General features: G+C 39.8%; 1 protein-coding gene across 2 annotated transcripts; it reads left to right on the top strand.

The window, feature by feature from the left end:
• The first annotated feature begins 230 nt into the window (after window positions 1-230).
• Window positions 231-17963, top strand: LOC144644551 (uncharacterized). Of its 2 annotated transcripts, none has more exons than XM_078504066.1 (16): window positions 231-513; window positions 2135-2305; window positions 2410-2508; window positions 3635-3733; window positions 3917-4015; window positions 4258-4332; window positions 4711-4750; window positions 5045-5146; window positions 7518-7622; window positions 8243-8353; window positions 9707-10435; window positions 12227-12288; window positions 13033-13233; window positions 14010-14250; window positions 14932-15122; window positions 15977-17963. In XM_078504066.1, the coding sequence occupies exons 2-16, from the start codon at window positions 2180-2182 to the stop codon at window positions 16343-16345; spliced, it is 2649 nt and encodes an 882-aa protein (XP_078360192.1). In that variant the 5' UTR covers window positions 231-513; window positions 2135-2179; the 3' UTR covers window positions 16346-17963. The 2 variants fall into 2 exon arrangements, with proteins under 2 accessions (XP_078360192.1, XP_078360193.1); XM_078504067.1 differs by having other exon boundaries at window positions 237-513; window positions 13033-13230.
• The last annotated feature ends 391 nt before the right edge of the window (window positions 17964-18354 follow it).

The following is an 18354-nucleotide window of genomic DNA, read 5'->3' as shown; positions in this document are numbered from 1 at the left end:
GCAACGATATATATGCTTTAAAATGACCTGAAACGACTCCATTTCTGGCGGGAAGACTTTCGATATACGGGATCTTTGCAGAAAACTCAATTAATTGAAGTAGGGAGAAGTTTGAATGCGATCAAAACAAAAGTTAGTTTGAAGCGCAAAATAATCGTCAACAGCGACAAATTATAACCTGTCTTTGAAAATTATGATTTTAAATGTAGCGTTTGATTTTAGTGTCAAATAAATTCAAATTCAGATGAACGGAAGACGTTTCATTTGTGACTGGGAATTTTCACAACGAGTATTTTCTTGTTACAGACAGATCACGTGATCATGCGTACAACGGCGTCCAAGGAGCAAAGGAAGTTCCAAACGAGTGACGAGAACCAACCATGTGCTTCCGCTGCTAGTTTCCGGCCTTATTTTGCAGCCTGTAAACTTTAGATGGCCTGATTTTTTCACGCAATATTTTCCAGGGCATCGTGGATCATTTCAGGGATTAAATTGCGGAAGGAGTGCTTCAAGGTAGGTCCAATCCAGTCGTAATTTCCAGAGTCGTCGAGCAGAAGTTAAAAGGGAAAATTCTCGCTTCCGTGTTGTTGTTCTTTTCCTTCGAGAGTGGTTGTTATACGAAGACGGCCCGTGTTTTTATTTTGTCCGCGAGAGAAACACTGCGAATGGAACAATTGTTGAACTATATACCAACTCCGGCATTTTTTGAGCCTAGATGCGGCGAGTTCTCTTCGCAAATGGAAGTTTGCTGCACCGGTAGTCTGTGTGTTGTGGACGCGTTCGTATTTGTGCATAAATTAGAAACTCCGGATGTGAAAAGTTGGTTGGCGTGTGTTTTCTATATCATTGCCCCGTTCACCCAGCCTTGCACCTGTCCTTCTATACCTTGAGTAAAGTACCTTTTCTTGTGGATTTCAATATTTTTTTAGACTTTTTACCAGTAATTCAGTCTGCAATCTGGTGAAATTCGTACTTGTCAAGTCATAGTGAAGATGTGTGTTTACTCCGCCGATCATCTCCGATTCCAAAATTCGTGTCTGTCGTTACGTTGATATGATATGGATAGGTTTAAAACAAAACTCGAATAGAACCATTCTTTCGTGTGAAAAACTTTTCCCTTGATTTACGTACTCTATATGTCTACTTGTTTATCGTATCGAGCGTAAGTTTTGTTTGGCGTTGATGAACGCTGTACGCCTGTGTACGCGGAGCCAAGATGGCGGAGTTGACTTCCGGACGAGCAAACTTTGCACACAACAATCGTTTTGCGCTGTGATCGTTTCGTTAGGCATGCCTTGGTACGAATGTTTTTACCTGTTGTGAATCGGTAGAAGTCTAATTTTCTTATATATAAACTTAAAAACATTATTCGTTTGAATCAGCTGACTACAGGAAATTTGTTTTAAGTTTATACAGTGCACAATCGTTTGCTTTATATTTCGTACAATTTTTGGTTAATTTTTTTCTTTCTTTCCTTTTCTGATTGCCACTTTTTTAAGCTGTGAATTTTATTTAGGTACCAATAATTTAAAAATAGTTTTCATGTACGACAATAATAACAATTTTTAAACTTACAATATTACATTAATTATAAAACGTGTTATTAAATGAAATGACATGTATCATATTCCAGCGATATTTCTTTCGAGTCGACTTCGGTTACCTTATGTAAATAATACCACTGTGTGAATTTGATTCTCGCTTTTCTTTAGAATTTTAACACGTAAACGTAATTTAAAGTTCTATATCTACATGTAAGCCCTTTGTTGCATTTGATTTGGAATAGTAGTCAACAATGACATGAAAGTTTCTGTATTTCCCCACCTGTGGGGGCCTTTTTTTGTAGAAAAGTCCCCAGATTTGGGTAAGGTGAACACCCAACAGATCCAGGCATGTCAACATGACTGTGTTAGCCAGTCTGCAATCATTGTTACATTTGGCAACAATAAAATCAAAACGCAATATTTTTAATAAGCTCTAAGGCGACAATATTGATAGATAACAGAACTTATAGAACATTATGCCATCAGTACCACAATACTACATTTTAAAGGACAAATAGTTGAAACCCCTACTGACATTATAGAGGAAAAAGTTACAAACTGACTGTACCAAATGTATTTTTAATTTTTAGGTTTTCCTGCTATATAGTTACATACAGTGACTGTACATAACCAGTATGAAAGAGAAGGAAAAGTCATCACTAGTAGACCTAGGAAAGCGGTTGCTAGAAGCGTCTCGTAAAGGACATGCAGAAGAAGTTAGTATGCTAATGGCATCTGGGGCACCCTTTACAACAGACTGGGTAAGAAATAAAATTCAATGCTTCTTAACACTTCTGAGGATCAACTCAAAACTAGTAGATTCATAGATTGACACTTTAATATTTGTTTCTTGTAATCTATATAGCTCGGTACCTCTCCACTACACTTGGCAGCCCAGCATGGTCACACACAGACAGCAGAAGTGTTGCTAAGGGCTGGGGTCAGCAGAGATGCTAGGACAAAGGTACTCTTTCCTTCACACCTCTAATGGTACTCTTGATCAAAATATATGCCTTGTGTAGATGTTGCAGTTAATTTTTGATCTCAGTTATTTTTTTTTTAACTAGTTAGTATTTTTTCTAACTAGTTTTTTTATATTCTAGGTTAATCAGTAGAAAAAGTAATACACCTCCCCTGCCTTGATGTTTCATTACCCCAACCCCCCATCTTTACTAACACCCCCCTTACTATCTGCTATAATTAATATTATCCCCCTCCTCTAAGTACTATCATGTATTTTTTTTTTTTACTAACCTGCACTGGATTTGAACTCTTGACCTCTGGATTTGCTGTCCGACCCCTTACCACTTTGCCACATAGGAAATGTTGGATGAACCACTATTTTTTAAAAAAATATATGACTCCAACCCAAACCCCAACCCTATTATTTACCTAGTATAAAAAATTAACTAGTTAGAAAAAAATTAACTAGGTAGAATTTAAAATTAACTGAGATCAAAAATTAACTGCAACATAGACATACATGAATGTGAAGTACGGTTTTGTGTATACATGTACAAAAATTACATTTTATTAATTTAATAATTCCGATGATTGTTAGTCTTTACAGTGCGGCTACTGTTACCGGGGTCACCCAGACAAAGTTAACCAATCACAAAGCAGAACAGAAACAATAAATTTCAGCATTTTTTCCTTCAGCCAATGAAATGTCGAGTACAGAACAAAGAAATTTCAACTTCTTCGTTCGCCACGAAAACACATCAATGCTAAATTTTGGCTGTATGGCGCTGGATTTTCAATTAACTTCGATTTGCATCCCTTTTGAACTTGAGTAGTTGTGACAGCACAAGTTGGAAAGTAAATATCAGCGACGTTAGTGAAAGAGGAGTTCAAAACTGTGTCAAAACAGGGAAAGCAACAGCCATGCCATACGTCTCCAGACGTAAAAGTGCGTGGCGGAGTTCACTCAATTTCCTCTACGGCATCAACCGAAGTTTTGGTAGTACCATTTGGATAATAAATGCACGTAAGGCCAGCAAAGGAAGACATTCTAAAGTGCATATACATGTAGATGCTAATACTGAACTTTGTTACTTGAAAGCAACTTACAGTATATAATTTTTTTTCAGGTTGACAGAACACCTTTGCACATGGCTTCTCAGCATGGTCACACACTTGTGGTAGAGCTGCTTATATCTTCTGGAGCCTGTGCAAACAACATAGACATGGTAACGCATCAAATATTATTTCAGGATTTTCCTCTGTGCTATATTTTCATTGGTACTATCATTTTTCTCGGTAGTACTACCTGAATGTATCTTGCCTTTTCATTGTTAGTAGATGGAGTTGTCAGGCTGAATTGTTTTCAGAATGTCCCTTTGTTCATTGTTCTTTTCTTAATTTGTCTCCAGTTGAACATGACTCCTCTTCATTGGGCTTGTGAACACAACCATGTTGATATTGTCAAAATTCTGCTCAGGGCGGGAGCCAAGATAGATATCAAGAGCAAGGTAGGATTTGTGTTGGTGGCATTTTTTAAATGTGCAGTTCCATAAATTATGCATACCGTATTTACTAGAATAAGTGCCGCGGCGCTTATTCGAGGGCTGCGCTTATTTGGGGGTTGTCCTTATTCAAGTAAATACGGTACCTCCCCCCTGCAATAAGCTTGTGTTGTGGGCTACTGAGTTAAATGATCGTAAATTGTGCATCAATTGGTGAAATTGTGATGAAGTTTCTGTTGTTAATTCAGTTTGGCAAGACACCAGTTGATATTGCAAGAGCTAAGGGCTACACTGAAGTGTTGACAGCATTATCATCAGATCAGGTTAGTTCATGTAACTGATGAGTAAAATCTCTGAATTCTCCATATTGGTTTATATTTATGCGAGAAGAGTATGAACTGTAAAAAATGGTATTATGTACCTGTAGTGTATCATCAGCTTCCAGGCCAAAAATACTACTGAGTAAAAATCAGAAGGTAAAATCGTGTCTACCCAAAATAAGTAGACTTGGCAATGATATGTCTTTGATCTTTTTGCTTGCTTTAAATTCTCCTAAAGTTATGTTGAGAGAATACATGCAAATAAACCATTCTGTAGCTTTAAGACTGTTCTGCCTTGATACACATCTGAGACTCAGTGTTATTAAGGCTTTAGCAATCCATGGCTTTTTTTAAATTGTTTATAAATTTTTCGTTCTCTAGGATCAAGATTTAACATTACCAAAGACTCCAAAGAGACAAGGTAAATATTGCAAATTAACATCATGTACCAGCATGTACCTATTATACCCTGTTCAGACTGCTCTTATAATTATTGTATCAGATGAGTATTCAACTTGTGATTACTTTACTTAGAGCGATTTTACTTCAACCGTGAAATAGTTTCTACTCAAATAGACACTATTAAACACTAATTTCATTGTTTTCTTTTGTTTAGTTTTGACTATTTAGCACTAATTGATAGATTTTGTTTCACGGTTGAAGTAAAATCGCTCTAATATTACTTAATGGTTTATTATTTATCAATTTTTCATAGCTGATCGCAATAACCTCTCACTGAACTCAATGAAAAAAAGACAAAGAACAAAGAAGTTTCCCATGACGGCTGGATCCTGGACTGGCCCAGAAGGCCCTACAGGTAAGTACTGTTAGTACCATGCTCCCTCTGCTGGAGTCGCTATGTACATAATACTCCTGAAGCTTCATGTACATCCCTTGTAAAAATTTTACCGCGATCGCGCTGCGAATCGCGGCGCGTTTTTGGCCGCCGCGATTGGCGCGATCGCGCCGCGATTGAGCTTGGATCGCGCCGCGATTCGCGTCGCGATCGGCTTGGATCGCGCCGCGATTCGTGCCGCGATTCGCGCCGCGTTTTTGGCCGCCGCGATTGGCGCGATCGCGAGCACAATTAAATTTCGCAAAGCCGGAGAGCGTGATTGAGTCTTTAGTTTACAAGCAAATAAGTGAACAGTTCTTCTGTAAAATGTGAACAACACATACATAACGGCAACTAACCTTTTACTCGTGCTCAAGCGAAAGAAGATGCAATGATGTGATCTACCAAACGAGCGAACTATCTCTTGCATCTGCGAAGTAGCCGAACCGTCGAAGATGCGCTTTCTTTTCCCCGAAGCTTTTTTAAATAATACAACATTTAAGTCCCAAGCATCAACAGGTACAACTATGCATTGAATGGTCCTTACCGTCAAAATGTTTTCCTCTTTCCACTGTTCGAGTTTTGCATTTTTTTTATATTCACAGTTTAGCTGTAGTTCAGTCAACAAAGTCCATGACGAAGCGACGAAGCGCTAGCTGTTGAAATTATAAACAAGCAGTCGCTCGAATTAACAAAACAAATTCTAGCAGTTTTCACAGAGACGCTTTTCCCTCAAGTTAGGTCGCTTCTAAACTCTTGTTATTAACAGAAGCAGCTAAAAAAGAACACATTTTTCCAGTCCTGATTGTGAAGAGAAAACATACCAACTTTCTCGAAATAAAATTTCTTTTCTGCTTGGGATGGCGTAGCGATTGCGTGTACTATGCACTACGTGACCTAACTCAGCCAATCGTAACGCTCAGTTCACGACACCTTGCGGCAAAAGGCGGGAAAGGGCTTTGATGTGTGTGGTCTACGATCGTGGTCTACGGGAAGGTAAATATAAAGCTCTAAAAAAAGCTCATTCTGACAGCCTCTTCGGAGCCACAATTAAATTAAATGCCATATAGAGGATTTTTCATTGCAAAAAACGCAATTGCAGCGAATTCCTGATTGTATTTGCATTTGAAGAAAATGGCCGACAGAAATTTGTCATTGGATTGCTCAAAGGTATTAAGGCTCCTCAAAGATAAGAAAAGAAAGAAACAAAGTGTTTGAAAAGATTAAAAAACGGACTGTTAAGAAATAAAAATTCTTATCTTTTAATTTATCTTTACTCATTATCACGCGCCGCTTTGTCGCGCCAGTTCGTCTAGACTAAAACTAAATAAAACTTTTCTCGTGGGAATCACGTCCTCACGGCTCACCGTCACGTAATAAAATGTTTTTCGACATTTTAAATCAAACTAGTTTTATAACTACTTTGATTAATACTTAAAGTTTAATTCATCAATACAAGTCATGATTTGCGTTACGACCACAGCATGATTTGTGAGAGTTTCAAAGCATATTGACTTTCTCCTGGTGATCGAGAAGTGAGTTCTCGCCGGGAACACTTCCCGAGATTTATTCCAGCCCCCCAAATCGCGGTGCGGTGGTAATCAATCGCGCCGCGATCGCACTCATCACGCCGCGATCGCGACTTCGGCGCGACCGCGATCGCGCCGCGATCGCAACTATCGCGGCGCATTCGCGTTCATTTACAATCGCGTCACGCACGATCGCGTCGCGATGACAACATATTGCGGCGCGATTGCGTCAGTCGCGGCGCGATCGCGACATTCGCGGCGCGATCGCGGTCGCGGTAAAATTTTTACAAGGGATGTTATGTAACCTAGATAAGTCCAGTTAATTTGTAGTCACAAGCCTAACAACCTTAGCCTCGTATCTGCCTTGACTTTGGTTTTTAATAGCATTGCGTGTCGCAAAACATCACTGCTATTCCCTTGATTGAGACACTTGTCTGCAAGATATTTGGTAAGCCACAAATTTGCCATATGAGTGATATCTACAGAATGAGTCATGACTGTGTTTTATCAGATTAAAAAACTTGAAAAAAAGCAAGAATTTAACAAAAAATTAAACTAAAAAACATTTTTATATGTTGTAGTTTGACAAGTTTACCCCTTCTTTCGTTTTGGTGTATGGTAATATACCTGTATTGTGTTGTTCCAGAAAATATCCATATCCCTCAAACAGAAGGTTTTTGTTTGAATCCCCCCCCCCCCCCTTGGAATTTCCAGTGATCTTCCATGGGGTGGGTAGGGATATTTTCTGGATCTACACATTGTACCAAGGGCAAATTTTTAATAAAATTGACCCACAACATTTATTCAACACTACCCCATTGCAGAAAATGGTAAGACACGTAGAAAGGCAACTACACCAGGAACTGCACCCAAATCTGCAGTGGGCGGAGGCAGACGGGTGTCGGCACCTCCTCAGTTTCCTAATGCAGGTACTTGTCAATTATTTTACATTTGTACCAATAACTTGTTCAAAACAATAAGGTGCCAGGGCATCTCCGATGTCTACAGTGTGCAAAGTAAGCAGATGATATTGAGAACGAATAAGGAGCTGATTGTCTAAAAAACAGACCTTGCATGTTTGTCACAGGCCAGGAAATAGTACGATTTTTTTTTATGTCAGGGAAAAGTCAGATAATTTACTGTACTCTTTTAAGGTGTCCAAGGGCTTTGTTAATGAGTGTTGTTCACTGAATGATGATAGTTATACATGTAAACTTTAAGTTTTTTGCAAAAGAAACTAAAGAAATTTCGAAGCAGACATGGATTTAACTGGCCTTGTGGTCAATATTAAAAAGTTGGGGAAAAATCAGGGAATTAATAAGTTTTCTTCATGTGTGGCAACCATACTTTAACAAGAAGACTTACAAAACAGCGTGAAAAGCAGTGAGGAGAAATCTTTCGATATTAAACATGGGAGTCGAAGGTCGCACTGGACATTTACAGTTACTGCAAACATGCATGCATGCCTAAATTATACTAAATAGGCACACTTTGATTTTCTAAAAAAGGGCTTTGATTTGGAAATTGATTGTACTTGTGGTCTTTCCAGGTTCACCATCCCTGCGTAGTCCAACTGAGAACTCTATTGCCTCCCTCGTGTCTGCGGCAGCCATAGTAAAAGCAAAATCTGAAAGTGAAGGAGAGTGTCAGGTGTCGACTGGTAAGCATTTAACTGATATTCTACCTGACTGCTACAATGGCGTTTTTTAAGGCAAATCCCAGTGTTTAGTTTGTTATTACAGCTTTTAACACTCCTTCTTATTAAAGCGTGAACACTTAAAATATGTCTGGAATGTTCTTTGTGTTTTAACCAATCACATGCGAGAACTTCAGACCGCAGAAACCACAAACAACGAATGATGGGTTTCCATCGGTCACGGAACAATATTCGGTTCTCGTTTCGCTCCAATTTACAAGGAAACACTAATTGTAATTCCTTTCTTTTTGAGAACATTCACTGCCGTACTGAAGAATATGTATGAGTGATTTTTTTATAGAAAAAATTGAAAAACCAATGCGCCCGATGCCACGATTTGCCCCAGTTGCCGCCAATTTTCAAAAATTGTAAGGAATTCGTTTCTGCAGTTACCAGTTCGCCTGATGGCATGTTACAATTTGAACTGAGGTAAGCTTGCATTTTCCGGTTTTTATCTCACCCCAACTATTGTAGCAGACCTAAACACTGATAGAAGGAAGGTTCGTTTCTTCGATATCAGCGAAACGATAGCGGGAAGGAAAAGCGAAAATCAAGCGATTGAGGTGTTTACTTTGCACCAATCTGTTATCACGGCAACATTTTGAATAATTTTCGTCTGGAGCCTTAACAGTTTGCAGTCTTACGATCACGGAACCTCTGATTGCCTTAGGGTTGAAATCGTTTGCCGAAATAAATCGAATCCCTTGTTCTACCGAAAAGATTTACAATCAGTAACGAAAACTCCACAATTTTGTATTTTATTTTTGGTTTATCGTGTTTACATCTTATGTCTAGACGTGTCTACAACATACTGCATGCACTGAACCATGTCGTATAACGTCGCTGAAGGAACCGTCCTTTTTTTTTTTCCTTCAAAAATCCCTGAAACCTTGTTCTGGATGGCCCTCGATACGACAGAATAGCAGTTCTTTAAATTCCTGAAAAAGACAGAGCGTGTATCCTGAAACAAAATAAGAACTAAAGTTGCTCCGTGACCGATGGAAACCGATTGGTTGTTTGTGGTTTCTGCGGTCTGAAGTTCTCGCATGTGATTGGCTAAACATAAACATTCCAGACATATTTTTTAGTGTTCACGCTTTTATAAGAAGGAGTGTAAGTGGTCTGAGCACTGTCCCCTGCCTTTTTTATGCCAGATTACTCAGCTGTTGACCAATCCAAGGTGGGAGCAAAGTAATTTCAATCAACACCTCAACCTTTTTTTAACTTGGGCAGTACTTCCTTTTTTCGCATCAAATAGTCTGTTTGTTGGTCTTCAGTGTGATGTATCATTAATTGCGCTTTTTTATTTTCTTGTAGTTTTGTCTGAGGGTAAGAGCACCTCAAGTACCACCAAACCCCAAGATTCCAGTGTTCTTGACACACTGGCTACTCTTGCTACTGCTACGTTTAGCCACAGTACATCTGCGACCTCCACGACGCCACAACAGCAAGTTTCAGCCATGGCTGGCAGACCTATCGGCATTGCACCACTCACCCTCCCACCAACGACGCCCACCTTCACCACTCCATTGACTCCTTCAAGTCTCTTCCCCATGCCGTCACCCCTCGCAGCACTCTCTGCCCTGTCTTCCTTATCATCACCTGCTCAAACATCACCTCTGCCACTGTCATTCTCAATGCCAATAATGACGCCGCAGCAAGCAGCCACATCAGGGGCACAGCTTATGCTGCAAACTGGTGCACCTTTTTTCTCCAACGCAGCTGGCATGTCCATACAACAGGCAGCATCTTCTGTGACATCTGCAGGAGATGTGCATGCACCGATGTCAACAAGCTCAGGTGTTACAATGGCAGGAGCAGATTCTGCTTCAGTGAAAAGTGTTACTCTTGGCACTGCAAGCACACAGTCTCTAACACAAACGATACTTCCACAGACCATCATGGCTCCTTTTCAGTTGCCAAGTGGTTCAGGCCAGACACAGCTCCAGACACAGCTTGCATTAAGTCAGATGCTTGCTCCGATGCAAGGTGTGCAGCCCTCAGTCGTTCTTGAGCTGAATGCAGCGACAAACAAGGATGGAATAGGTGGGGAACGTGATGAAGCTTCAATTTCTTCTAACATCAATCAATTTCTAGTTTCTCCTTACGTTGCCAATACAGTCAAGCATTTACATTGCGAGATAAAAGCAGTTACTCAGAATGAAAAGAATATTTTCATACATACATGTACAGTAATGTATGTTAGCATAACCCAAAGACTGACTATTTGGCAAACTCGCAATATGATTGGCTACGCAAACTTGTGCGGTCTAATTTTGGATAGACTACCTGGGATGCACATGCAAGTAAAATTGCCAAATCACAGGCTAAAACTATGAACAACCACTTTCACTGATCTTTTTGTTGAATAGATCGGTCTCTGGGTTATGCTAAAACAATTAGATGGCTTGTTCTCGGTATCTATCGGCAAGTTTCATAGTTGACTCTGGGCTCTTGCCAACTATCAGCTGATAGAAACCTTGAACTTGCCGTCTACTTCCAATTACATACAGTGGAACCCCGATATAACGATCCTTGATATAACGATATTCCCGATATAACAATGAATATTCTATGTCCTGGCAAAAGTTACAGTAAAATGTATGGGACGGAACCCCGATATAACAATCTTCGATATAACGATGAGAATTTAGCGGACCAAACGTAAAATCCTCCCGATATAACGATATTATCAGTACACAGTCACATTTAATTTGTAAAACATCGAATTTAATGCAATAACATTACAGTAACCGAGTCATCTATAACGTTTCTAAAAACAGCTTTTTACGATGATATACGAAAATGATACTGTGTTCTAAGCCTTCTTAGTAGAAACTCAGCTGTGTTCTATTGGAAATCCGCGAATCTGATTGGTTCTCCCACTGTTTTCTATTCGCCGATAGAAAACAGTCGCGCGCGAGAGTAGCTCTTTAAGCGGTAAATTTTCTTGATTTTTGTCTTCAAAGTGCACAATATTGTAGGTTTTGGACTGCAATCCTTTAGAGTTTCTACTAAAACAATTAGACTACCCGCCCTCGTTTTCTATGAGCGATAGTCAACTCGGCTTGCTCATAGAAAACTCGGGCTCGTAGTCTAATTGTTAATTATCAAAATTATTCTCTTTATCCTTCTCTAATATGCAGTAAAATTAAAAGTTCTTGTTAGGTTTACCCCGATATAACGATATTTTCGGTTATTTTATGGCCATATTGTTATATCGGGGGTTTCGATATAACGATTCTTCGATATAACAATATTACCGTAGAATTCCGGTTATAAGCCCTGGGCTTATACAACTTCGTAAGGGGTTTTGGGTGGGCTTATTAGCGGAGGGGCTTATATCCGGGAGGGCTTATAAGCGGAATAAAAAAATCGTTTCGAAACGAGCCACGGGAGTGTTGATCGAAATACGTTTTTAGGTTAAAAACACATAATAAAGCAACATTTAGCCCTGTTCAGTACCGTCATTCAGCAGAGGGGGGCTTATTCCGGGGGGGCTTATAACCGGATGCATTTTTTTGTTTCAAGGTAGATGGGCCTATAACCGGGGGGCTTATAAGCGGGGGGGCTTATAACCGGAATTTTACAGTATGTTACTGCTCCCTTGGCATATCGTTATATCAGGGTTCCACTGTAGCACCACAAACTTCATGTAGAACAGATAATTTTATGTGAAAACTAGTAAAGAGAATTTATGTGTTAACCTCTGTTGACACATTGTGCTGTTGAAATGCTGATCAATTCATTTGCTGTATTTCGATAGCATCACTGTTAGTAACAATTTTTTAAAACATTGCAATAATATTGACAGACAATTCAATTTTTTCATTGTAGCTCAAGTAAAAATTGACCAAAATCAAGCAGCTGAGTTATTAAAAAGCCAGAACCAGTCACAGGTGTGTAAAGGTTTTCAATAATAACAAAACACGGCTTTAATGTATAGGGGAGGCGCAGTGGCTTAATGGTTAGTGTGCTGGGCTCCGGATCTTTAGTGGTCCAGGTTGAAGCCCTGGCTGGGGCACTGCGTTGTGTTCTTGGGCAAGATACTTTACTCTCATAGTGTATAAATTGGTACAGGTGAATTTAATGCTGGGAGTAACCCTGCAATAGACTAGCTAGTATCCCATCCAGGGGGGGGGGGGAGTACAAATACTCCTAGTCACTTAATGCTACAGAAACTGGGATAAGCTTTAGCCTGATTGGCCAATAGGCCCAACTTCAGACTTTACCTCTAAGGTGCACATATTGGTCCTGTTATTCACAAGTTCACCAAAGCATAGTGCCAGACTCGTCTCTCTTGTCAGCTCTAAAGCTCTCAGAAAACAGGGTAGTTTTTTGTTTGCCAGCTCACGTCATACATAGGTGATACTTGTAATTTTGCCTTTATTTTGCCTTTAAATACATACATCTTATTAGATTTTTTAATGTGTAGTATTGCTGTACATTTTTACGAGTCTTGGAGTACAACAATACTTCACAATAAAATGTCAAAAGAGAGATCGATCCAATAATCTTTCCCAAAATCCTGACTTTCCTTACTGGTCTCCTAAAAGAGTACAAATACCGTGTGATATTTTTTTAGGCTAATAAACGCATGTGCAGGCTTGTGTTAACATTTTCTTGTTGTCACACCCATTCAGGAAGTAACACAAGATGGCAGTGAATCAAAACAGGATGATATGAATACACAGAGTATTCCAGGAACACAAGAGCTGTTTATAACACTGCAGGTTCCAGCAGGACTGCAGCATGTACAGCAGCAGCTTCTGACAGATCCAAACTTTGCACTTCAGCAGGTTCAGCTTGTTCAGCAAGTGGCTGCACAGGACTCCCAACAGGTAGTACGTACAGAAAATTCAAAATCTCTTTGGTGGGATTTGATAATCAATTGCAAAGCGCACAGGCTCTAAAATAGGTTGCATATTTTTGGAGCCCCCACGAGACTCAGACAACATTAGCTTGTTCTGAGAGAAATAGACGGAATGTAGGTGAAGTTTTCGTTTAAAAAAGTGTTTTTTCCGCTTCATTTCGATCAATGTGAAGAAAGCTCAGATTGTCCACCATTTTGGTTTGTTTGTCTGAGTCTTGACGTCACTCACACGCTTTGCCATTCCAATTGATAATCAACTTAGTGGTCCACTTGCCCTCTGAAGCAGCACAACAGTTTCTGTAGAAACTAATTACTTGTTCACAGTGCCCAAAGAAGACCTTTACTCGTAGAAGATTAACATATAAAATTCATTTTATTTGAACTACGGGAGAAAGATTTGAACACATGAAGTATTACAAAGTGACTAGTTGGTGGTCCCAGTTGGTAAGAGCACTGCACCGGTATGGCAGAGATCATGGGTTCAAATCATCATGGCTTTCTTTTCACAACTGCTTGGGTTGCGTACATAACTGGGATGATCTTTGATGTATTTAAATCTTTTTTCTGGAGTTCAAATGTATGAAATTTCAAAATTCACTTTCTTTCTGTTATAAAGACTGTAAGTCATACCTGATAAGGCATCTCCAGGAGTAACAACCAGCGGCTTACGCTTGGCACTGCTGATTTGAAAAATTTTGCGAGGAGAAATAATAAGGGTTTAATGATTTGTTTCTTGTTTGAATGCAGCAAACTTCAGCAGTTACTCAGCAACAGCAAAACCAAGTTGCTATTGTTCAGCAACATGACTCTAGTACCCAGACTACACAGGAGCAAGCTGCTGGCTCAACTGCACCGCAGACTCCTATCGTTCAGTTACAGCTCCCACAGGAACAGTTGAACTTGGCACATTTGATGCAGAACGTTGGCCATGGAACATTACCGCTGACACTATCGCCTCTGACACCACAGCAGATACAGCTCTTAGCAAGTAAGTGAACTTCAATGTACCAACTCTACAATCACTTCTTTTCTACACAAGAGAGTTGCCACAGCTCAGGAAATGATGAGGGAAAAATATAATTCTTGAAGGTCAGGGAAAAGTCAGGAAATTTAATTTTGAGTCAGGAATAATTGAAATTTTGAAGAAAAGTCAGGAAAAATCGAAATTATAGCACCTCCAAATTTATGCAATTAAAAGTTGGAAGTAACATTACTGGTCACTATATCCGACGTTTTGTATATATTTGGTCAGGGAAATTTTATTTTTATCAGGGAAAAATCAGGGAATTTTGAAAACTGATCTCTGTGGCAACCATGAAAAAACTCGTATAACTAACCACAGTAGAAGGATTTTATTTATAAATATTAGTGTTAAGTAGATTTATTTTTTATTGTAAATAGTTTCTGAAAAGCCCTATGGGGAGAGTACTATTAATGTTCTTATCTTATCTCAAGGATAACTGCCATTTTCGCGAGACATATTATAGCACATAACTCGATGCCATCTCAGCTTCTTGTTTAGAATTAAGCGACGTGCGTACCGTTTTCTGACTAAGTAAATAAAATCAGAATTTTAATAATAATATTTGGCGAAATCCCGAATTCCTTAGGAGTTCTTCTAGTGGTTTCTTGTAAGTATACTAATTATTAACCTGGGCTTTTGCTTTAGATACTCAGTTACAGATTGGTAATCAAATGCCTCAGCTGACTCAGAACTCACAACAGCAGCAACGACAACAACAACAAGCCACAGGATCACAACAACAACAACAGCAGCAAAACATCACTCAACAATTACTTGCTCAATCAGTGCCCCAAAGGACATTGTTACCCCAGAATTACGTCGCCCAGCTCGGCCAGGTGATAACATGAATGATAATTACCGTAGTTACTTTGAGGTCAGGTGTACATGTAGTTAGCACTGATCTTGATTGCCTGTCCGCACATTAACGTCTCTAAGTGTGAACGGGCCAGTTGATCTTATTTGAGATTATTTTGTGCAATATACTGGGCAAAGCAATCCCTGTTAGGCATTGCCTAATGTAACTCCACTTTGTAAGTAAACCACAAGAACCCTTTGTTCCTTGGAGTCATAAACCCGACATTTTGCCATTGTAGTTAGAGGGGGGCTGAAGGAATGCAGTAACAAACTAGTCATTCATCAATTCACGTGCACTGTTACAGTGTTGCGACACGCCGTATCACGGGGCAAAGTTTCTGGCCAATCAAAATGCAACACGTGAGGAGGCGGAGCTGGCTGGCAGTTGTCGGAGAGCGAACGTAGAACTTGACAATTCCGCCTCTCACAGTTCTAGCACTTTAAGCCTGGTTTTCACTAGCGACGCAAGCACAGACGCAAGCATGACAGCTCTTATTTCATCGTGAAAACGGCCTCGAGGCAAGCATAAACATAAGCGCAAGCGCAAGGATCAAAATTTTTCCTTTTTTTGTACTTGCGCTCAACGAAAACACTGCATAAGCACAATTAAAACACTCGTTCCAGATTCTCCCACGTCTGAGCATTTTAGCCTTGTAACTAGTAAACATCGAGTTCTTGTGCTTGTGCTTATGTCGACGTTCGTTTTCACTTGGCACAAACTACTTATGCTTGCGCATGTGCTTGCGTCTCTAGTGCAGTACGGTGCGCAGCATTGTATCGGGCATGTATATCCTATCCATTTGATTGACAGGTTTTTTTTTTATTTTGCTACTAGACTCCTGTCCAAACAACAGTCGACATTCAGCAACAACAGCAGCAGTCACAGCAGCAACAGCAGCTAATCGGTCCTCAAGTTCTGCTACAAGTCCAAGAAGATCTTCGCAAGTTGCTGGAGCAGCGGCAAGCAGAGGAAGAAAAAGTTCGCAAGGAGTTGGAAGGAAAAGTGCACGCTCTTCAACGCGACAGCGACAAATATCGCTCAGAGCTCGTGCACGCGCAGAAGGAAGCGGAGAACTACCGCGGGCGATTAGAGGTAGAACGGAGAGAAAATTCCAGGCTAAGTCAGTTGTATCAAGCTGCTAAACAACCTTCTTCAAACAGCGCAGCTGAGGAACCGGCGAGCTCCACTAATGACCAAAACTGACAACGATCCTTTAATTTAAAACGTGTTGTTCTGTTTTTTAACAAACTATTATTTAGTGACTGAACGCATTCTGAAGATTGAGTTGCTGTTCAAAATTTTAACCACCGCACAAATTTTATCAGTGTGGAGAAAAGCGGAGATCATTTACCTAAACTGCGAAGCTGGCGCGTGATTTCGCGTGCCAGTGCTTTGTTTCAGCGGGGAGCCTCTAATAAGTGGCAAATTACTTGCACGCGAAATCCCACCAGCTACGTAGGCTAATTACCTGGCGTTGAAGATGACAGAGTTCATTTTAGCCCTTTATTTTAAGCGATCATTATTTCATAATACATCTTGTAGACTAAATTAGTTACGTGCGGAGCATGTTTTGGTTTGCTAAATGCGCGCTGCATATTTAAAAAAAAAATCTTTCAACTGATTATTAAGTTATTCTTTATTGTAAGTTACAAGGATATAATTATCTTCTTAACATGAGCTCTAGTAGTTTTAGCATTATTTAGTCCTGAGTAGAGGAGGGGAGGTGGGAGAAGTGCTAACATGACGTAACCTATTGGCGAGTGACGTGACCCTGATTTCCTGTCATTGAATAATTAGCCCGTTCCAGGCTCTCGGTTGTTCGGGGCGTGCGAGGAAAAACGAGGGGGGGGGGGGGGGGGCAAGGCAAGCCTTAGTTCCCGCTCGCCCCAAACTACCGAGAGCCTGAAACAGGCTTTTGAATAATAAGAATCGGTGGCACTTCGGGTTCAACGAAGATTTGCCAAAATCGGTGCTTAATCTCTAGTAGTACTGGTAGACTAACATTGTAAAGACTGTATATAGTCCATTCGCAAAAGAAAAAAAAAGATGCATGTATATTGTGTTTCGGTAAGTTATTGGGTATAGTATTTGTCGCCGGTATTATTATACGCAGTTTATTTGTATTTGTACGATGTGCAGAGAGATAACTCCGGCAATGTTTTCGTAGTATTCGAAGCATGACGGAGTGAATTAATATTTCATTCATTATTTGTTCCAAGGGACATTTTGCGTTCTTTATAGTTACTTTTTGTACCTCGAAATTATACCCACGTAGATTCTTTGTAGAGTGAAAAAATATTTCATTGATTCATTTATTGTGATCTTGAATACCCCATGGAGGCATTAGTTGTTGTAGCCTGCAATTGTAAGTCTGAGGGCGCCAGATAACTGGGTTTCAGACTATCATTATTGACGAGTGCAATAAATTTAAAAGATTGTCTTACGTTTGCTTTGAGTTTACTTTTGAATTAGACACGAACTCGATTTGTAACACCAAGTAAAGAACATTTTGTGTTTACAAACGCTTTAATTAACAGAGAGGAAATGCTCTTTGAATGGACTGGTTTTCTTTTCACTGTCGAAAACCAGTCTAGGTAGGATTTATTTCTTTGCTTCAGTTTTGAACTGAGCCTGGACTTGGAGTTCATTTGAAACTTGCATGGTTGTTTTTAGATGTAGTACTTGTAAATACTTTGAGTAAACATAGGTAATAAATAGAAAACGTCATTAGTGATTGAAAATACGTTGATATGCGCTTCCGTTATATCTCCACCATTGATCGTCGTGATATTCCTGCATAATAAAGGAGGGACAAGAAACCAGCTATTTTAAGTCTTGTTTAAACGTTGGTACAACAACCTATAAAAGTCGTGTAGCCGTTTTCCGTTACCCCGTCTGAAACAAACCAAAACGGGGCGCTTCTTGTTTACAGAGTCTGTTTACAAACCCGATGCAAACACGTGCACTCAAGTAAGTTTAGAAGAATTCAAAAGAACGAATCATTTAATATCGAGTGGATATGTAAACCAGAGCTGCACAATAAATTGTTCCAAACTTTTTCTGTTGTTTGCAGCAGGGAATATAAAGAAAACGCGCCATTTTCGATGATCCAGATCGACGCAGCACGTCTTGTTTGGTCAGAGAAGAATAAAGCTAGGCCCCCTTAGTAATCCAGATGGCGGCTACCGTCGAAAAACGCCTACTCCGCGGGT

This window comes from Oculina patagonica, chromosome 2, assembly GCF_052425735.1.
Source record: "Oculina patagonica isolate OP01 chromosome 2, crgOcupat, whole genome shotgun sequence".
In the NCBI taxonomy this organism is placed as follows: Eukaryota; Metazoa; Cnidaria; class Anthozoa; order Scleractinia; family Oculinidae; genus Oculina; species Oculina patagonica.
This window is presented reverse-complemented; position numbering and strand designations above follow the sequence as displayed.